This window comes from Aulonocara stuartgranti (assembly GCF_965226115.1).
Source record: "Aulonocara stuartgranti genome assembly, chromosome: 5".
Taxonomy (NCBI): domain Eukaryota; kingdom Metazoa; phylum Chordata; class Actinopteri; order Cichliformes; family Cichlidae; genus Aulonocara; species Aulonocara stuartgranti.
Window position 1 is genome coordinate 31,381,873 of NC_138943.1, and position 22,396 is coordinate 31,404,268.

Genomic DNA, 22,396 nt, shown 5'->3' on the forward strand with positions numbered 1-22,396 from the left:
GAGTTGTTTGTGCTAACTGTGGTATCAGAACAATTGCTACATTGAACAAAACATTTGTGCCACTACATCAAAAAGTAAATGACACAAAGTGGACATCAGGTGAAAAGTTGAAGCTCACTTATTTTTAGTTGTGAATGTTGATGCCTTACAGAAATCTAACTCACATTTATTATTTGTTCTATATCAGTTAATGTGGTTCAGGAAAGCAGTATTATGAGCTCATGGTGCACTGGCATCACCCCATAATCTGATTTCTTCATGAAAACAAAAAACGAAAAACAACTTTTGTGTCAGGTTTGCTTTTCTCTGAGCAAGGACGAAGAGCACTTTCGATGTCTCCCTCCATTCCCGTCTTTCTGAAGCCTCCTTCTCGTCTCTCCGTGTATACCAATCACATGGCGGGTTGTTACATAACCTCCCACTGGCTAAAAATATACTTTGTTCCCGCCAAATGTATCAGCGATGCATCCCAGGTACTGCATCGTAACAGGCAGCCTGGGCGCTCAGACTTGGCAGCCATCCCAGACACAGCAGCTTTGACGTCACACACCTACTGTCTAAGGCCATTCATCTCTCTTACTTGCTTACTCTGCAGTTATAAGAAGAGAAGCGAGACTGACCTTCACATTGAACTACTTGCACTACACTTCACATATCCACATGGCTTGCATTGTTGACAGACAAAAACAATCCGTTTCTCCTCATATTATAGCAGCCACCTGTGACAGGGTGGAGGCTCTGGCAGTTTGACCACCTGACTCGGACCTCGTCATCGAGCTCCTCCACTTGTAGTTATTCCGGGTGTTTATTTTTAAGGCTTACACACTTCTGCTTGCTACTAGAAGTTTGCAACCACAGTTTCTCTCCAAACAAACCGCTTACAGCGAACCATCCACGGTCACTGTAAGTGAGGTTTTCAATAGTATTTAAGGGGATTCCATGTAGCTTAAGACAGTATGAAAGTGAGGCCTGCTATGTCTCAATGGCAAACTTGCAATAAACAACATTTCTGACCAATTTAGCTTCACTGGTAAAATTTGATATTTCTTTGCAAGAAGCTGGTTTTAATATTTAAATGAAGCATCTCAGCTGGTAAGAAAATAGGGAATGTTATGTTTTCATGCACGCATCTGTGTGGCGGTAAGCATTCACCATTTCACACTCATCCAGGCTGGAGAAACTGATCAGGAAGGCTAGCTCTGTGGTCGGCATGAAGCTGGACACTCTGGTGACAGTGGCAGAGAAAAGGACACTAAAAAAAACTGCTGGACATTATGAACAATGCTGGGCATCCTCTGCACACGGCCATTAACAACCAGAAGAGTCTGTTCAGTGACAGGTTGCTTCTCTCCAAGACAAGAACTAACAGACTTAAAAACTCCTTTGTCCCACACGCCATCAGACTGTTTAACTCCTCTCTGCAGGGGAGAGGGAGGGGAAACAGGAGGACAAAGGAGGGGGGAACAACTAAGCTGTAGTGCCTCTTCACTTCACTGTGCAATACCTTTTGTGCAATACTTTTGTTAATAGTCAATGGTGCAATAGACCTCAATACTTTAAATGTGCAATTCACTTGTATTTTTATTTCTATTTATTCTATTTATCCCCTTCGTATATTTTATCTGTATATGTCTCTGTGTATATATATATATATATATATATATATATATATATATATATATATATATATATATATATATATATATATATATATATATATATATATATATATATATATATATATATATATGTATGTATGTATGTGTGTGTGTGTGTGTGTGTGTATATATATATTATTTTCTGTAACTCTGTAACTTCTGTCGGTGCTGTGCTTTTGGAGACCGAATTTCCCAGAGGAACCCACCCGAGGGATAAATAAAGTTTTATCTTATCTTATCTCTTAAATGCCTAAATCACCTAATTTTGCAGTGAGTGGTGTATCCTGGAATGAACCTCTAAGCTCTCAGAAGGCCTTTAACACTGAAAACCACATCAGGTTTCTGAAGCTAAGCTAACAACCTCTTTTTTTGTCTGCTCTACACCACTGCAAGGAAGTTCAAACAAAAGGGACCTCGCCGTTTGACCCCAGACAGAACAATTGAAAGTTTATGCGAAAAACAATGTGCGTCTTCTCTTTGCACTGGAACAATGGAGGCCTTAACGGCTGAGGCTTTTCGCGTCCCCACAAATATTGCCCTGAAGCAGAACTGAGAAAAAAAACGGAAGGGAATAAGAGACGGCAAATCAAAAAGAAAACTGAAACTTCACACAAAAACATGCTCAGGTCTGCTTATTCCTTTGGCTTGTGAAGAATCTCCTGTAATCACTCAGAATCTCTGTTTGAATGAATATTCAGTCTTTGAAGTTACAACTTGTGACCAAACACCAGACAGAGTTTTCCCTACCCCTAAATTTAGAAATGAAAGCCTCGTGACAGCCCAGACTGATCTGGGATTATAATCATTTGGGGAAGAAGGTCAAATCTGGAGATCTCAGGGATAATAACTTTTTATGTCCACATCCTTGTTGGTTAAAAGAAAAGGAGTGTATTTAATGTATTTTAAATGAAGATCAATATTCATTACGCTGGTTTGTTTTGGGTTTTTTTCCCACTTTTTTGTCCTTTTTACTCAATACATTCAATTGTTTGTAGGCATTAAACTGACATATATTCTTCAGGGTGATTACTTCATACTTTGTAGTGCCAAAATCTACACTTTAGGCACAAGAGACACGACAGCTTTAGAGCAAATCAATTAAATCAGCAGAGCACTGAATTTCTGTAGGTGCTTATATGCTTACATAATTTCCATAGTTGTGAACACGGGGTTAAGTAAATGCATGATGGATGATGGACTTTGGTTGACATAACAAAACCTAACCATAACCCATGTCAGAAACTGATAGGGCATGAATGGAGCATCACTCTGAAGACACTTTTTGCTAAAAACAAAAGAGAAGAAAAAAAAAACTGTTTGGAAACACGTTTAAATCTAATCAGCGTCGGCAAACGGTGACTCTAAAAGAAGGATGGCACACAGAAAATACCGATGTTAAGGAATGAATAACACCATCTGTAGTTTCAGTATCGAAATGAATGGCCTCAGTTTTTAAATTCTGGCTAAGATTGGATCTCAGTTTGGTTTTGTAAAAACATAAATGCTTCTAGATGCCTTGTAGCATTTGTTGTGTAGTTCTGGTTTTGTGGGGTGGGGGTGTGTGTATCAATCACAAAGTCCGCTCTCGTCTTAACCCTCTCCAGGCAGACGTTGCAGATTTGCAACAGTTAAAACAACAACCTGATTACCCCACATACATATTTTATGAGGTTTTTTTACTCAGAAGTACCACTGCAGGACTTGGTTGTGCATTAGCAACAAAAAACTTAATTTGAGCCTGAGAGGGTTAAAGTTGTGACCACTGCTGTCTGGCTGTATCAAAATGCAGAGGTCCGTTTCAGAAAATGGGTTTAGTGAAACTGAGAGATGACGATCCACTGGGTTTTTTGTTTCAGACAGAGCTAAATAAAACTCTGGGTTACTCATCAGTTATTAATGGAGTCTGAATCCACCTGTTCCTTGGCAGGTTTTCTTCAACAAACACAGAGTTTCTTTGCGATGTCTTCCCTTTTCCTAGTCTGAAGCAGCTGTGTGAAACTTGATTGGTTTCCTCATTGATACAAAAACTTTAACACCAAGTGCATGTCTTTATAAACATCAAGCTGTTACCACAGAATTGCTTTAAAATGACAGCTTTTATGAAGAATCGGCCACCAATGTGATGACAAATGCTGCTGACCAATTTTTAGCTGTGAATACAACCTTTAAATCTTCCTTCTTTATAGCTCTGCAGATATCACTGAATCATACACCAGAGCTTACTTTACTGATAACCGTTTAGATAAAACATGTCTGTGAGAAGACAATGATCAGTCATCAGTGTCATTTGTCATGTGAGCACATGTGAAACAGCTTTATCACAGTTAGCAAGTCATGTTGTGTGTGAGTGAAGGACACCGTGGTGCAGTCTTCCACTTTAATAGGGAAACTTTATGATTTCTGTCATAATGTGTTCTGATAGCATTTCATGCTCAACTACGTTCACACTTATACATACAGTCATTTTGATCAATAAATAATAGCATAATAGCGCTTGGTGTTGAACTAAACACTAAATACTAAAATTCACTATGACTGGCATTGATGCAGTAGTTTGCACTTTCTCTGCGCAAGAAGCAGCAAGAAGGCTCCTGGGTGAAATCTCGTGTCATGTTTTCCCTGTGCTGCGTGGGACCTCTCTGGGTACTGCCTCCCACAGTCTACAGACATTCATGTTCAGTTCATTTGTGATTGTAAATTGACCTTAAAAAATGGTTTGTACTGTAAAGCATTATGAGTTCGCTTTTACATTTAAAACTTCATTTAAAACAGATCACTGCTTGGACAAATATTTATCAGTTGTAAAGCAAGACATCTGCCATTTGAAATCTTGCTGTATGTGTCCCTGACGTGATTCTGGCTTTTTAAGGTGGTCACAGTATTAATAGTCTGGGTGAATCTATCACATACCATAATTACCAGAAGTCACGCAAAGAGAGAAAAAAAAAAAGACCTCAGAGGAAAAGAAGTGCAAAATCAATATTTTATGACACCACTGCAGTTCAAGATCCAGCTCTTCAACCGGGATTGCATTCTCTTCACAGCTGTAGCGATGCTCACACCTCCCCAACTTTGGTTAGGGAGGTGTGAGGCTACACCCAAACCACAAGCACGGGAACATACAGCATTCTGTAAGGTCCTTTAAAGCTATGCACTCACAATTCCTTTAATCTGATCAAGTACTGGCTGCAACTGTGGAAATGAATATTAAAAAGGTCTAAACATAGAGCATTTCGTAAAGGATGTGAAAATTGGGACGCAAATCAACAAGCCAGACACCCCTCATACATCTCTGAACAGCAGCCAGATCTCAAATAGATTTTAGTTTTTTTGTGTTTACTTCAGATTAAAAGACAGAAAATAAGCAAATGTGACATTATGTAATTTTTTGAGACATTGGACAGCTAAAGGTATTTAATTGTTGCTGCAGATATCCACATTCCTTGGTAGATGCTAATATAACCAAGAGTTGCTAACATTAATCAGATTTCTGATAACACTAGTTTTTCCACTTCTAACATCTGTGACTCCAGCACACACAACACCTTTTTTAATTGCTCTGTGCCAGTAACAGAAACTTGGTGAAGGAAAAAATAAACTATTGCATTTCTCTGCATATATCAAAAAGATTCCTGCCATAACTTTACAGGCTAATCTACACTTTTTAGATCACAGTTTGCCTCGAGTGGTCGAGGACTACTTTCTGTGAGCTGGAAGGTCTAAATATGCTGAGGTGTTGCGATACACCTGATCATAAAATGAAGAAATTGAAGAGTAAACACTCAGTTTCTTTCCTGTTCTTTTTAACCAGGTCTCTGATAACACACATGTTGCACTCTCTGCATCCCGCCCCACCCCTGATCTCAGCAGTAATGCTTGTGTCACTCACTCCCATTTCCTGTGTTGTAGTAGTCACACTCATTGTGTTAACCACAGTGCACACACACACACACACACACACACACACACACACACACACACACACACACACACACACACACACGTACACACACACACGCACGTACACACACACGCACGTACACACACACACACGCAGATAACAATCAGGGCATAAGCAATCTGTTATTCTCAAGTGTTAAAGTTGTAAGTTGTAAGACGAAGGGTCTGTCATGGTGTCCACATGTGTAATCTTCAGCTCAGGCACGAGAATATAAGCAGCCATGAACTGAGACATGCTAACAGGATGTTCACATAAAACAAAACTCTGTTTATCTGTCTACAAGCTGTAGATTTCTCATAATGCTGCTTCAAATTGACCTACACAGCAAAGCTTATCTCACATTTCACCTCGGACACTTCTGCTACAGCACACCACCTCTACTGCTGGGTGTTCGACCATAAGCAGCTCCGAGGATCGAGTCGATGAATCGTTTCTACTGTTAGTAGCCATACACTATGAACCAGATGGCAGTACCTACACAGAATATTTACAATATTTGTTCTGTGTTTAAGAATATTATAGCATGATCTCAGCTGCAGAAAGACTTTTTGTTTGTGTGTTTTAAACTCTGATCCAAAAGAAAACTGACAGAAGTCATCTTAACAGGGCAATGGCAATGACTGGGTATCATACACAGAGAAAGACTGAGAGTGACTGACCTCCACGGATGCCTTCCAGAGGGTAGAAGAAGGCCACGAGGAGGTTCATGAGCACAGCCAGGTTGAAGGAGATGCTGCTCCAGAATGACATGTTCCTGGAGCACCAGTACAGGATGGGCTGGGCTAGAGGACAGCATAGTGAAGCACATTAACACAGATGGCTATGCTAAAGCACTCAGATGTAGTGCGTACATGTTTGTACTCCAAAAACTGTCCAGTGTTTCAGACCAACCAAGTTTCACTTTCAATACCTTTGAGTCAAAGCTGAAAAAAAAGATTTATACAGATAACCAACTTTGCACCAACCCTAAATTACATGAACTGCTTGAACTCTCTCTGTCGCTGTCGACAAACACTGAGCATGGCAACTATAAAACTGGTGCCATTAATAGTTTCTTTCGTAAAGCCAATTCCAGCTACTCCCTTGTCACAAGTGGCAACCACAGCGAGCAGCTCTGCTTCTTTGGTTTAGAAGAACCAAAACTCGCTGAGTGAATACTCTGGATATTTGATTTGGTTAGTAAATTTGGTGTGAAACACAGTCAAACAAGTCAGAATGCGAGTGTGTACATTTACTGCTAACATAACCACCTAAACAGAATAATCTGGGACACCTCAAATCCATTTAAGTACTCAAAAATCACACACATTTCACATTTGAAAAAGGAAAAAAATACCCTCAAAAAAGCCCAAACAAACTTGGGACTCTGTTGCATTCTTTTGTTTACATTTTCCACAATCTGCAAATCATTTAAACAATAAGCATCTGAATAGAATTTCAAATTATGATTCATCAGACCACAGGACATTTTTCACTTCTGCTCAGACCATCCCGAATTACCTAAGGCACACAGCAGATACTAGTGTTTTGCTCAGTTTATTTTATTTGATGTTGTTGCACGGTAGTATGAACATTTGGAATTTTTGGATGCTGAATGTTTTCTGAAGTATCGCCGAGGCTTTCAAGTGATTTACACCTGTAGGTTTTCACACTGTCCCTTGTTTTCAGGGATTTCTCTGGATTCTCAACATTTTTATGATTTATCATAGATGATGAAATCTGGAAATTCTCCTCAGTTTTCCAAATCATTATAACCTCTGTGCACTGCTGCATTTAGTGACCCAGTAATTTACTGACAATCTGCTCATCAACCAAACTACTTCCACACATAGACATACTATTTCAAAGTTGGTGAATCCTTTTAAATTTGCCGTATTTCTGCTTTATATGTCCTAAAGCCTCACTGAAGTTTAGGATCGGAGTTATTTTGAAGGTGAAATCAGAGTCACATGTTTCAGTCAGGTGTGGGTGGGGGCTCGGTTTTATTCAACGAATGGGGATTTATCAAAGTCTGACTTTCATACATTTAGGGAAGTGATTCACAGCACGAAAAGGAAAAGAAGTGTGTTTGCAAAACCTAACTTAAAAGTCTGAGCACCAGACTTTGTGTAAAAAGAAGAAAAGGTCATATGCAAGGTCACAACTGAACTGCAAGTAACATCCGAGCAATTAAAGGCGACGCATCGGCTTATGTTCATGTTAATGAATGCACCAAAAACAATAGTGTGAGTGTGTGTGTGTGTGTGTGTGTGTGTGTGTGTGTGTGTGTGTGTGTGTGTGTGTGTGCGTAAACAGATCAAGGGGAAAGCCACTGATCTTCAAAAACAACACTGCTACTGGTTTGACAAATAAGACCTTGCACAGAACCTTTGTTATAAACGAGAATCTTTGCATTTGGAAAAAGGACAGCACGACATCTCAGCAGCCGAACTTTATATGTGAAGCATGGTGATGTCAGCGTCCTGTTTTGGGCCGGGTTTTGCTCAATCGAAGCACAGGTTAACAAATAGCTTCTTAGTCTTAACACTTAATATGCGGTTTGTGCTAAAGCGTTGAAGTTTAAATAATAATGCAAATTATTTTGCTGTTGATTCTTTTTGTTTATTTTCCATTTTAGACAGCGACAGAGTTTTTTTTGGAAACAGGGTTTCGCACTAAACGCTTTTCCTCTTTTGAGTAAAAACAACTTGCACGCACATATTTGCCCGCACACTCACACAGACACAGCATATTAGACCTTGGTCAGGAGATCAGTATCGTGGCTAATGCTATTTTGAGGTCGGCTATTCATTAGAAAAGAAGAACTGCGGGTGGGGACTTTTGGCAACAGAAGTCACTATATTGATGACAAGCGGTTAGCACCAGTGGAACAGCACAGTCTCCAGCTGTGCTGATTCATTCACATAGGAAAGAGGCTGGTCTCTTCATATTTTTTTTTCCACATTATAGGCTAACGCTGTCTCTTCTGGCCTGACCGTATGACGAACCACAACCTTTTCTTTAACCAGCAAAGACAAACAAAAGCAAAAACTGGCAGAGTCAGGTAGGCAGTCGTCAGGAACCGGACCTGACCTTAAAGGGAAAGTCAAAGTAGTGCTATTGAGTGCATAACTAAAATAACTTAAGATTAATGAACAACAAAAGATTAAAGTGAAAATGACATCAGGGCTGAGTTTTTAATGCTTTGCCTTTGTGTCCTGTTCCTGCTTTCTTTTAGCCCAGCTTTGATTGATGTCAATGTGAGAATAACCTTACAGCTGGTATGCAGGTAAAGTACATCAAACCATTAATCCCATTATGTTGGGAAGTTGAGGCTTTTAGTTTCCAGAAAAACAAAATACAGGAACCTGAACATTGTAATATCACAGCAGTATACTTTTGTTTTTATCGAGATTAGAAGATGTGATAATATCACAACATTGGGAGCTATATGCTGTATGCTTTGCTACTAATATTTATTATTAACAAACCAACTCAGTGATTACAGTGCAATTTAAATATAAGCAGCTTATAAAAGTTTACATGCTCTCTCGACTTTCATCTCTCCAGGGTTCAGCATTTTGGCAGCCTCTTTCAGACGTGGACCCTCATCACAACATGTCTCTATGGGTCAACTTTATTCTGCTACCAAGAAAGAACCGTTCTTGCAAAACTTTGAACCAAACTCATTTTTGAGTTTTTGTGTTTTCTTCGTGTTTGTGCGAAGTAGGTCCAATTTACTCTGATGCAACAGATCTTGTAATGCTGCTGCAGCTAATCTCTGACAGATCAGTGGTTAGCACAATTCAAAGTTGAAGCTATGAGTGAGACCTGTCTGAGGGTACAATATAGCTGTGAGGTTCTGTCTGCTGATAAAACATTTGAAAACCCCCATAAATGCTGTGGTAGTTGAGGCCTTTATATTCTTTATTGGGATATGCGTTTTTGTAATAATGTTATATGTGGAGGACACATTTGGAGTAATCCTACTAGAGTGAGAGGGAGGGAAACTTTGTGCTTATCCCTCATGCCAATATGTAAAACATAACCTGTATGCAGTGTATGTGTCAGAAAGGGGCTTGGGGCCTGGAGGGATGCAAGAAGAAAGAGCGTAAACCAGGCACTAGTTCATAAAGAGTTGAGGAGAAAGACGCACAGGGAACGGTGTTTGTGTTACCAGTAGCCTCTTGAGTACCTCGCAGCTTCTTCTGCCAATTCATCTCATTGAAGAGATCCTCAGAGCGCAGGAAGAAGTCATTGATCTTGCTACCTTGCTCATCTCGCTCTGTGGTGTAGTATACACGCAGCTTGGACTCTTGAGTGAGGAACTCGCAGATGTTGGGCACAGGGAAGACGATCTGCTCCATTGTGCGATCCAGCCGCACAATCTGGACACCAAACAGAGCAACAGTCACCGATCAAAACATCTGTGACTGCAGCAGGTAAATAATTCCTTATTCTTTTCTTATATGAAAACAGTTTGTATCCTTAAAGAAGTCAAGATTATTGTAGTTATAGTAAAAAGAAACTGAAAACTAAAACAATACTGTGGAAAAAAAAAAGATTTTATGAGCTAAACAAAATAAATAAAAAACAGTTTTATTTATTAGTTTGGCAAAATCTATCATAACTTGACTGACGAGGCTTTGATGGATAAGTTTATTGAGACTAAAACCAAAAAATAAATAAATCTAAAACACTGAAGCTAATAAAAATTAAAGTAAATCTAAACATTTTCAAACAATATGAACTAAACTGAAACAAGCAAACCCACTCTGGAAACTCGCTGAAGCTGAACTGAACTGAACTAAAAGCAAAAAGTAAAAATAGTGGTTATATTTTTTAAAATGAAAAATATAACCACCATGACACCTCTGATTCAAATGGACTGCCTGGCATAAACTGCTCTTTAGAGGAAAAAAACAAAAACAGGGTTGTTTTCTTTCCAAAAGCAGCTCATGAACTGAACCAACAACTTGAGCTTGGAATACTGCCAGCAATCTGCATTCCTCTTACTCATCAAGTGCACCAAACATGCCAAAGGTACTCGTCATTCTGTCACACGACACAAAGAAACACAAAAACAAGCCAAGAAAAAAAAGTATCACATGCTCCAAGTCAATAGTTAGGCCAAAACATGTCACAGTCCCCTTAAACCAACACTGGCATCTTGCAACAGAGATGTTAGATAGAGTTCATCCAGAAATAAAACTGTGGGAAAATGATGAATTGAAAATAAAATACAAGACAGACGGCAGCAGGTGAACATTAGCGGAGTTTATTTACGACATGGAGCCAGACACTGACCTCAATCTGAGCGGTGTGTTTAGCATAGAACTCCAGGGCCTCGTCGCCCTCGCCATATGTCCCTCCTGGCTTTAACATAGCTTGCAGCTCCTTGTTGTGGCGGGCTAACTGAAAACAGATGATTGACAGACACTCGTCACAAGTGTTACTTCCAGCATGTCAAAAAGGTTGGGCAACACTGCTTGTATTTAGGTTAACTCTACATGATACTTTTCCTTTTTTTGAATGTGTCAGCTTTCATTCCCCAGCAAGGTTGCAGGGTGGGGCTGTTTAGCCCCATGATTACCGTCATTCCACTAATTGATTGTATAAACAGGCCCTCTGTTACCGAGCAGCCCACAGCCTGAAAGCTTTCAAAGAGGAAATGATTATAAAATGAAAAGTATCATGTGTTTTCAGGAGTTACTGGAAATCCACTGGTCTTATTTGCTCATGGTGTGTTCCCCTTTCCACACCTATTTTATAGCGGCTTACTTGATGTGCCAAGATGTAGATGTTATGACCAACATTGCGTGGAGACGCGGAGTGCTCCTCCTCTCCATCCTCACCCTCCTGCGGCTCCTCAACCTCTATCTCTCCCTGCATGTAGGCCTTTTTGATCACCTCCACCTGCAGAAAAAGTTGACTGTCATAACAGCACCTGCTTGTTACTATGCAACTGTTTGCACTGCACACATACCAGCTCTTTAGGTCTCATGTTATACAGTATCCTCTCGGCATTCTCGCTGTCATGGCGACTCTCCATAATTGCAAGAAGCAGCTTGGAGGCATTATTCTGGGCAAAAGATGACAAGAGACAGATTGGCTTTTTTACCTGCTTGTCAGCATTCCAGACTTCCAGAGACAGTAAATCAAATGCAAGTGTTCTTTCACACTTTACTTATGCAATTTGTGATGGAGCACAGGAAAAACCCGTGCTGGCCAGCCCTGATTTTGGGTAGCTGATTCTACTTTCAGCTACTGTCAGTGAAACTGCAATTCCATGAATTTGAATGTTGTATCTAAAGCTTTTGACACTGTAATGACACAACTACCACATTACTTCTCCTACAGACATGTAACACCTGCATAATCAAATCAAATAACACCTTTTAGACGGATTACTAAAAGTATCACACCACTTCAGAACACTCACTTTGAGTTCCAACACCAGATCCATCCTCTTCTTGCCAAGGGGGTTGATGTCATTCAGGATGAGAGCAATGATGATGTCAATGCCATTGCACTCATGTGTGGCAATGCAGTTCTAAGGAGCAAAGAAAAAGAAATGGCAAAACACAAGCTTGACAGTAGTTCTGGGTTAAAAGAATGTTTAATCTCTGCTGTTGGTGTTTTTCATGATATAATCAGTAAAACCAGCAGGACAGCAGACCAATTGTTTGTTCTTTAGCAGTAATAAGATAAGAGTCTGATCCATTTTCCTATAAGTCAAGCTCTTCTCTTTTTTCTGCATCTATTATTTGTACTCATGCACACTTACAAATAAAGATTTTAATAAGTGCGAGATGGACGAATTGGAGGGTTTTATGTCTGAAATGGCAAATTTGATAGTGCATCACAAATTCATGCAATGTGACAGCTGTCACAAACCTACAGCCAGTTATAAGGTGCCAACTTCAAAGACAACATTAACCGGGTCTCTCAACAGATTACGTATTCACTAAGAAAGTGGAATTACAAGAAGAGGAAACAACAGTAAGTTATCCAAGAAATCTGGAACCATCTATCAGGTGGTATCTAGAAAACAACCAGCACCATTCTGAAGGCGGGAGTGGCAACATTATTTACATCTCATATGTTCTTTGAAGGAATTCTCACTCTAATTTCAGGGACTGTAAATTTCACGCAGTGTTATAAAACACTCAATTAAGTTTCTTAATCTTTATTTAACCAGGAAGTGAAACTACTGAGATTAAGAATCACTTTTCTGAGAGCGTCATGGGCAGAGGGTACGATCAACATCCTGGAGAAAACAGGTGGGATGACAAAAAAAAGGGCATAAAAAACAAACAAACAAAAACAAAACAACTTTGTTCCAGATTTCATTTGAAGCCAGATTGCCCTCAGGTTTTTATTCCCAGCACGGTAAGGTAGTGACGAGGCAGGTCACATATCATAAATACTGGCCAAGTTTCGGAGGCTTCACACTCATAAATCACACGAGCTGTCAAACATGTACCACACCTCAGAACTGAACAATAAGTGTGGAAGCCAAATGGTTTGGAGTGACTTGATACAATTTTACAAACGGGACATGCAAAGCACAAATAAAAAGAATTCCAGCACTTGTTCCCGTTTATTCTCTCTTTGTGAACAAAACGCTGTATTTAGTCTGGCAATGCCCCTCTGGCACTGTGTAAAGGAACTGGAATCAATTCAAACAGAGACTGTATTTAGCCAGTTGCTTGTTTAGTCATGCCAGTTTCACACTTGTTATAAAAATGACCTCACAGCGGCAGGAACAGAGGATGCCGCCATCATGTGAGAAGACTACTAACCTATGCCAAAGAACAAACAGAGGTGTCCTACCCGGAGTAGGCTGGTGTTAGCGTGCTTAGGAAAGACAAGAGCCTGACACATTCCTGACTACAGAGAACTCAAACAAAACTAGCATCACGATCACAGCCGGTCATCGATTTGATAGCTACAGAATATAAAAAGCTCATCTTGCACACAGGTGTACAGTGTGTTACCTGGTTCTCGTGGCAGGGGCCTTGGCAGTATTCAGTAAGGCTCTCCACAGTCTGGTTGATAAGTCCTACATTCTTCTCATTGATGTAAAGTCCCAGAAGCCCCAGTCCTCCTGTGGTGCTGCCACAGATGCAGTCCAAGAACTGAAGAGTCTCACACACCAGATTATAGTTGTTCTTGTTATTCTGGTTGCGTAGAAAATTCTACAGAAGGACAACATGAAAATAAACACTCAACATGGAATCTTTCTTTACTTGGACTCATCTCATCAAAAACTTTAAAAGCCCCTGTAGGGAAACATAAACACTTTGTTAACAGTTAGTCACAAAATTAAAATATATGTGATGTGGCATGAGGTAAAACCAAGAGATTTAATATGAGATGATTCACGAGAGTGTTGGAATCTGCAGAGATGGTTGGCAAAAGAGAAATTCCTCTACTTAGGTAATCTAAACCATTTTCTCTTTCTCGCTGACGTAAGAACTAAATATAAAAAGTCGTGATGGCTTTTCCAAACCTACTGTATACGGCAGCAAGACAATTACTGCAGTGACGTCTTTGGAAAGAACACAAACATCTCAGTGAACTGATCATCTGTGCAGCGAGGCTAGCGGTAAATCAATATCTGGCTCCTACACAGGTTCAGAATGGGAGAGACAGCACAGAGCCAACCAGCATTTAATGAAGGCCTGTCCCAGTTTGGAGTGCAAGAATCAGTGCAAGCAGGAAGTTTTCTGTCTGGGCTGCCGGAGCTAGCCACTACCAAACACGAGCACACTCATCATAGTGAAACCAGACCAGCACATACAAGACTGTGTCAGGAAGTTCTGCAACTGGTGCCTATTTTCAACAGTTTCATTTCTGTATAAGATGGTGTGATGACTGAAATTCAGAACACGGGACAGAAAAAGTTAACCCTGCTCCCATCAGCCCATGGCAGCCTATATATTATATGTATATATATTCAAGGATTCAAGGAGCTTTATTGTCATTCGCATCATGTTAAGATGAGGTGGAACAAAATTATGTACACACGGTCGAGCGAAAAGAACCAAAATAATGAAGAAACAGCTTTTTTTTTAAAAGTAATAAATATATATATATTTTTAAACAAACAGAATAGCAAGTAATAAAATAATATAATAAGTAGGAGTGAAACAACCTGAGTACCAGTATCGAGAATGGTATAAATACTTTAGCAGCAAAGGGCATGATGACCAGCACTGATAAAGTGACAGTGTCAGTAAGTGTCGTATATATAAATAAAGGACTTATAATCACAAGCTGGTCTGATGATGGCTGACCTGCAGCTCTCTGTTGTGGTTCTCACACAGCAGCTGCATGAGGCGCAAGATGGGCTGCATGATAGTGATGGTAACGCTCATCTCGCCCTCTTCCTGGCTCTTATCAGCAGTTGGAACAGGAGAGCCATCAGCTGCAGCTTGGTGCTCTTCGGCTTCGGCCTCACGACGATAAGTTGTGTAAGCCTTCTTGGTGACCGCAGAGGCCTCAACTAGCTGCTCCTTCACTTCCTCAGTCACCATCGCCACTACCGGCATATCTTTCACTAACCACAGGTAAAGAAGAGGCAGTCAAACACCACAGACCATTGGACAAGACAACGGTTACAATGACTGTTCACTTGACAAGTTAAGAATTTATGTACTGATCCTTGCTGTCATTTACACATACAGAGACATGTAGAAATGATACATGTGATAAATAATAATTTTGTACACGGCTATAATTAATAATGAAGAAACGGATCTACTGCCTCGTACGAAGAGTGCAGCAGAGGTTTGCTTTTCCAGTTTTTCATAGTGTCATATGTGACTTATTTGACAATGCAGTCAAACACTTCCTTCTCTAGCCTATTGTTATGTTGGTAACGCCAACACTTGTCCGCTGACCTTTCTTGCGTGCCGGTGTGTCTTTGTCTGGTGGTTCCTCGTCCTTTTTCTTGCTGCCCAGGTCACTGGTATTGACAGTCACAGTGGCTTTGATCTCCTGCTGGGCCAGCTTCATCCGCTCATAAAACACTTTAAAGAATTTCTCAGACTTGTTGTCTCCCGTTAAACGATGGAAAAATGACCTCTGGGGTGGAGACACAAAAGAAAGAAATTAAATAATACGAGTCGCTCAGACAATATCCTTATAGGTTTTTAATTACCTTATAGTGTTTACATAAAAATCGGCATTTACACCAATATTTTAAACGCATTTTAATCTCTTATTGGCATTTCTTATCATTGTCTCTGCTAATTGTTCTGCAGCGCTTTTAGCCAGAGGTTTAGTGAGAATTAGTTATATAATCCTGCTCTCACAGTGCCAGGAAAACATGCTCTAAAGGCTCACCTGATTTTACACTATCTGCTCTCTGCTCCTTATCAGAACTTGCTTCTGGCACCCAGAGTACTCAGATGGGTCTTAACATGCACAAGTACATGACCAAGGGCAGAAACGAAGACGAGCTCTGGGATTAGCATGCAGCCACATTTAAAAACATGCACACACCAAAAGAAGCAACTACACAACCTGTCGTGCAACCTGTACTTCACACGAGCGTACATGTAAGCAGGAAAATGCACACAGCTGTATAAACGTGTTCATAGAGTAGGGCTCACTCGTGCTGAGTGCATTTGTTTAACGGCAAAAAAGCAATTACTTTTTGCTTTTATAAGCATTCAAACATGAAACACGAGACGTTTTCCTCAAAAACTTCTTACTCATACTGGAACAAAGGAAATATTCTGCAACCTACAGCTACGCAAAGGCCAATCTGGCTTGAAAGCCCTGTTACATGGAGCTGTTGTTTTTCTGCAACAGGCTCATATGTTATGTCCCATTTTCCTCTCAACAATCCCTCCTTACATAAGACCTGTAATCAGCTGAGTGGTTACAGTGAGGGCACAGAGCGCCAACACTGTTACATCAGCCGCAGAGGGCGAGCAGTGAGGGAGAAAGAAAATGGGAGCGGGAGAGGAAGAGAGGAAAACCCTGCCCTACTTTTCACTGCCAGAGCGGCACGAAGTGAGCGTGTGGTGTGAGAGGGAGGTGGAGAAAGGGTCCGAAAGTGGGAGGTGGGGTTGATGCAAGCAGGAGTTATCACGTACTGAGATTCTGGGGCAGCTTTCAAAGTCTGTTACATAAGACTCTCTCCAGGTTTAGCTAAACTCAGTTAAGTTTGAGGAAAAAGGAGCAAAGCATAGAAACAGTACAACATCAGCAGTGCATTACGCTGCATGAGATAAGCAACATATGCGCAGGAAATCAAGACAACTGTTGAGACATCTTTCTGCAAAAATCACCTGACTCAAATCCCAAGAGGAGCAGAGCACTCAGTGTATTAAGTTGTTTCCGTCCCTTCCTTTATGCAACAGTTTCTTTTTCAAGCCGTTAACATCGTGTTGTTGACGAGGGTCATTCACTGATAGTGATCTGATTAAAAGTCAGACTTATGCAAGCAGGCAGACTTCTCCCAACAACAGCTCCAGGACAGCAGCTTTACAAGAGAACTATATTAAACAGAACTCATGACTGCGGCCATAAAAACTCAATTTCTCCACTAATGTGAAGAAAAGTATTTTGTCAACACTTGCTTGTTATTTTTACTGAACAGCAAGCAGCAGCTGTTTTCCTGTCTGCACACAGTCAGGGTTGGACACCTGTGACATGTTAAAAACATTAAAAACTGTCAAAAGACAGCACAAGTTGCTTACTCACACTCCTTTGTTAGATATTTCCAATTTTTTAGAAGTTAAAGGCTGTTTTGCTAAGCAACTCTACAGCTCTGTAGCTGACAGGAAGATGTACTTATTAAATCAGCATTGTTAGATGGCAATTCACTCAATAAGTGAGTCCAATTTCCTTCAATATGACAGGATCTCAAGCCTAACTCAGATAATCATTTATACACATGTTGCAGGCTAAATTAGCAACACTAATAAGGATACACCTAGACAATGAAATGGGTTTGTATAAAGACTTAAATCCTTTCTTGCACTTGTACTGCAACACTTTGGCATGGATCGCATCTTTATTGCTGGATTGTAGGACCTCATAAACAATAAGGCTTTAGATCTGGTTATCGGTGCTGAGTAGCTACAGCTTGTTGGAGGTGGAGCAAACAGTAAATTAGGTGGGTGTGAACTCAAGTTTTGTCTTATCTGTGTACTTGGGAAGCAGTCAGAGAGTAAGAGTACAGGTCCAACCACATGCTAACTGCCACATTGTGGCTTACTTCCTAGCAGAGAGAGAGCAGAGCTAGCTATCGTGTGCCACGATGAGATAGAATTGAAAGATTTTAACTTTTAAAAAAAGTCCCGGTTACAACTTTTATAACCCTTTGAAGAATGTGCCTAGCTGCAGCTTCTTTGCTAACTGCTGAGTCATTCTGTAGAGAAAACTGCCATCACCTAGTGAGTCTCTGTTTGCCATCTGAGGCAGTTTAAACGTCTCCCACTAAAGAGCCAATAAGCCTCCTGGAAGCAGTTTTGATTCTGCTGCTTTAGGTTGACTTGAAATCTTCCTCCTATCTTACAGAATCAATAGGACAGCACAGCAGGCCCTCCTGTCTGATTATTCTGCACTTCTACTTTTCCCTCCATTTCCCGTCAGCTGCTACCCCAGCTTCTGGCATCAACACGAGCCGGTTATGTAAGGCCTGTTTATACCACCAGCTCTCCCTTTCTTTTTATCCATCTCCCGCCTTTGCAGCCTGACACCTTGGTGAGTGACAAAGCCATCTCTGTGCTTATTGGAGGGCTTCAGTTGCGTACTCTGCCACCGCCCAGCTGGTATCCACAGAGATCTGCTCTTTGAAGCTATAACAAGACTTCCAGATAGCAGGTTTAAATCAAAGCAATCTACACGTGATTGCGTTTTCTCAGAAATCTGCACGGGCAACCATCCACACAGTCTAAAAATGTATGCAGTGACTTCAGCAAGTAATGATTGAAAGAAAAAGGTACACATGGCAGGACTGAAATAATTGGACCTCCATAAACTATAAACTGGGATCTAAACAGTAATTTCCTTGCCCACGCCGCAGTTAAACGAGAGCTGGTATGCTGAGGGCACCGATGCCTGGAAACTCACTTTGCAGAATCTTTTTAAAGCTTTCCAAGAGGTAGCTGTGAAGTGAAACTGAACCGAGAAGAGGCGGGAGGGGGTAAAATCACACTTGGAGGGGGCTGAGGGCAGCGGTGTGCCACAACAAGCCTATTGAGTAAGAGCAGTCGCACCTGTTCGTGCCTGTGACAGTTAGGGATCTGAGGTCCTGATGACAGCGATCACAAGATGGATGGGGGGCTCGGAGAAGCAGAGACTTTACACTTCGTCTCTTACATAACACATAGGCACACACTCCCACAAACTCTAAGGCTGTTTATCAAATAAGCTTTATAGTCTCTAAGTATAACCTGCAGTATGGCTGCGTACATGTGTTCATGAAGTGTGCATTTGAGTATGCACGAGTGAGGTTTTATGATCGCTCTAGTTTTGCTGTGTGCAAGCTGAAAATTACTCAGGGGCTGTCACAGTGTTTTACTGCTCATCTCTGAACCACCTGGAGGGCACGAGCATACGTGTCAGGCAACATGTTATCCTGTCCAGGGTGAGCTGTGCAGGTTTTGGTCATAATATGAGAGTTATGTAGGTCAAAAAGTAATGTTAGACCTACAGCATGTATGCTGCACAAGACAGGCAGTGCGTCATTTTATTGTCAGACAAAATTGACAGAAGTAAAGTTGGCAGATTTTGTTTACTTAAAATAAATGTTGTTACTTTATGTATTTGAAAGTGATGTTGGTCTCACTTAGACCAACATAGTGAGACGCCTGCTACGTGACTGCTGAACATGAGTATGAACACATGCGGGGTTGACTTACTTACTGGTGACAGCTCTGCCCTTTGGGTAGATATGTAGATAAGTAGATACAAAAAGGCTTAAAAATGTACTGACAATGCATCAAAAACATCTTTTGTTCGTCTACCAATAGTTGCGTGTTTGATGAGGTGCATCGGTGACATCAGTGAGTCCTAGGTGTTACTAAACAAAGTTGGCATATCTTGACAGGCCTAGATTGGATTCCCATGACTCGGTGAAAGCATGATGTTTCAGATCTCCAGTTTCTAAAGCTCTATTTTCATCAGACAGACACGCCTGGGTAGAAGAAAAGACAGGTAGGACTGTGCTATGACCCATTTCTTTCTGTCTTTACTAAGACATTGACTCCTTCTCTCAGGGCTGTGATATTAAGTCCAGCTAGCACAGAGCTCTGGGCCCTGTGTGAACCCTTTCTGAAGCAAAGGAAGCGTGCGCTCTCTCTGTGTCTCTCTCCCTCTTTCATTTATTTATTTTCTAGAAATTCCATTGGCTAGGCTACAAACCTGGATTACCTAGAAAACAAACAAGCAGCCTTCTTGGAGAAATCTGGGGCCATGTTGTTGTCCTGCTTTTCATTTAGACAACAAGAACCCTTCTGTCCTAAAAGAAGGGCAGGCAACCAATCGTTGTGTAAGACAGGAAAATGTGATGCATCTGCTGATATGCTGTAAATTAACTTTGGATCATACATGACTCCTCAACAAAGCTTACTTGTCCCAGCATCATTCCAAGGAAGCAGAAAAACACATTAACTCAAAACAGGACCTTACTTGATAAAAATGTTCTTATTTAAGATCATGAACTGCTTTGCTTATCAGGTTCACTTTGAGGTGCTTCTGTACCAGCAAGTGTAGGCCTCGTCACAGTAGGTGTCACAGGTAGAAATGTATACATTTACTAACGGCTCAAAACTGCTTCTACACTTGTAATGTGCACAAGAGACTCACTGAAAGCTGCAGTTAAAGCAACAAAAGTAAGCTACAGACTGCTTTCAGTAGTGGACATCAAGCTTTTTAATTATGCCCAGAATTTAAAAAGTTACAAAAGCAATCCTAAAGAAGGCTACAGGTCTTTCCAAAGGTAGCAGCAAAGACTGTATGAAATTTAACGGCTCTCTTTCAAGGCCTTTAAGGATCACACCTTTCATTGCCCTCTTAAAAGGAGCAAAACATGACCCAGATAGGAGTCTGTTAGAAGGACTGGGGCTCTGTGTATTATTCACCTAGACACAGAGAGAGGCAGCAGCTTTTGTAACAGGAGTCATGTGAGAGCCTTTGCATACAAAGTCAGGCCTTGTCAGGTAACGATACTATGCAAATAGGAGGCTATTATGCAACAGCCTTGTTTATGCAACACAAATACTAGAGCACACATGCATAAACCACAAAACCAGAATATTCTGATAGACAGCTTATGAGCAGCATGCACATACAAACACACACACACACATGCACAGACACACAGACATACAGACACACCGCAAGGCTGAAATAATGCAATAGTACACAGTGGTTTTCTCCACTCTCATCCTGCTTTCTGTGAGGTTTGCAAAGAGTTAGTGTTGCCGTAGCAACCCCTGCCTGACAGTAGAGAGGTGATGACGTGCTTGGCTGCACAGCTCGGACATCTCCCAGCAGGCTACTGTTCATCTTCCTTTCTGGTTCTTGGCCTGAGCTTTTTTTTTTTTTTTAAACATAGAAAATGTGACAACAACATGCTTTCTGTATTGTTGTGAAGTCGAGCTTTTAAAATACAGTCAGGCGGATACTCTGACAACAAATATGCGCCCTTTTCCTGAAGGCATCTTTAGCCTGTGTTGTTTTATGTTGACAGCAGCAGAGCAGCACCGACTTAAATTCTTGACATTGCGGGTGAACACATGAGATAGCATCTTATTGAGATTCTGCTCATGCCTCTGTGTAGGGAAAGGCTTCAGTGCATTTAATTGCTGGTTAGACTTGTAAGTGGTGAACTTTTACTTGTGAACCCTGTGACCCACTCCCCCCCACTTACCTGAATGACTGTGTTTCCACCCTCCAGGAGTGCAATGGCTAACAATATGCTCTCTTGGAAAATCCGATCGCTGGTGGCGTTCATGATGAGGTCAATGACCAGATCAGAAGCCCCTTCTTTGTCCAGGTGACACTGGACCTCCGCTAAGCTCAGCTCCCCTCGACCTCCGACCCCAGAGCTGACAACTAAGGGCAAAGAAGTCAGAAGCCCGATCATTCCCCTTCACTGTTTCCATCAAAGTACAAAGAGCAGCAGTTTTATCTAGACCAGGGGTGTCAAACTCAAATACACAGTGGGCCAAAATTCAAAACTGGAACAAAGTCGTGGGCGAACATTAATATTTATTGAAAAAAAAATCTTCCTCCAGATATAAGAATGAATCTTTTCTTATGGACTCAAATAAGTTTTGCTGGAAAACTGAATATGGAACAAGCAAAGCTTAATACTAAACAATATATATATATATATATTATCTGTATAATACCAGTAGGCCAGCTCTAATAGTAATTTGGTATGGCTTTGGTATGGCCAAATTTGGCCCGCAGCCTAATTACATTTGGCCCGCGGGCCAGAGTTTGACACCTATGATCTAGACACTGAGTGAAAGGGAACATTTAGTGCAGAATTTATTTAGGAACTCTGTAAACTAGCTCAACTAACAAAGAGAGTGGGATATCAAACATGAATACAGGTGGATTACTGTGACTGTTAGTATCAGGTATTTAGTGCATACGCAAAACAGTTTACTGCTGGCCTTCAGACCAACCTGAATAACCAGAGAGATACTATAAACACTGGGTTATACCCTTATTACCTCTACCAAGGACATTATGTTTTAGTGTGAACATCATTCTGACATTATGTCTGTAAACATGACAGCTTAAAAAGTTTTGACTGAAG

At 40.8% G+C, this 22,396-nt stretch overlaps 1 protein-coding gene across 16 annotated transcripts in view; it reads right to left on the reverse strand.

Moving 5' to 3' along the window:
• Nucleotides 1-22,396, reverse strand: part of LOC309705970 (inositol 1,4,5-trisphosphate-gated calcium channel ITPR1-like) — an 80,235-nt gene that overhangs the window by 12,686 nt on the left and 45,153 nt on the right. For 10 of the 16 annotated variants that reach the window (XM_082532060.1, XM_082532058.1, XM_082532072.1 and 7 more), the window contains 10 exons: nucleotides 21,497-21,681; nucleotides 15,507-15,690; nucleotides 14,901-15,163; nucleotides 13,599-13,799; nucleotides 12,041-12,151; nucleotides 11,585-11,680; nucleotides 11,380-11,514; nucleotides 10,906-11,013; nucleotides 9,755-9,986; nucleotides 6,279-6,401 (listed from right to left, as the gene is read on the reverse strand). In XM_082532060.1, coding sequence (XP_082388186.1) covers nucleotides 6,279-6,401; nucleotides 9,755-9,986; nucleotides 10,906-11,013; nucleotides 11,380-11,514; nucleotides 11,585-11,680; nucleotides 12,041-12,151; nucleotides 13,599-13,799; nucleotides 14,901-15,163; nucleotides 15,507-15,690; nucleotides 21,497-21,681 — 1,638 coding nt within the window. The remainder of the gene's footprint in view (nucleotides 1-6,278; nucleotides 6,402-9,754; nucleotides 9,987-10,905; nucleotides 11,014-11,379; nucleotides 11,515-11,584; nucleotides 11,681-12,040; nucleotides 12,152-13,598; nucleotides 13,800-14,900; nucleotides 15,164-15,506; nucleotides 15,691-21,496; nucleotides 21,682-22,396) is intronic. The other 6 variants (XM_082532064.1, XM_082532063.1, XM_082532061.1 and 3 more) reach the window with 2 other exon arrangements.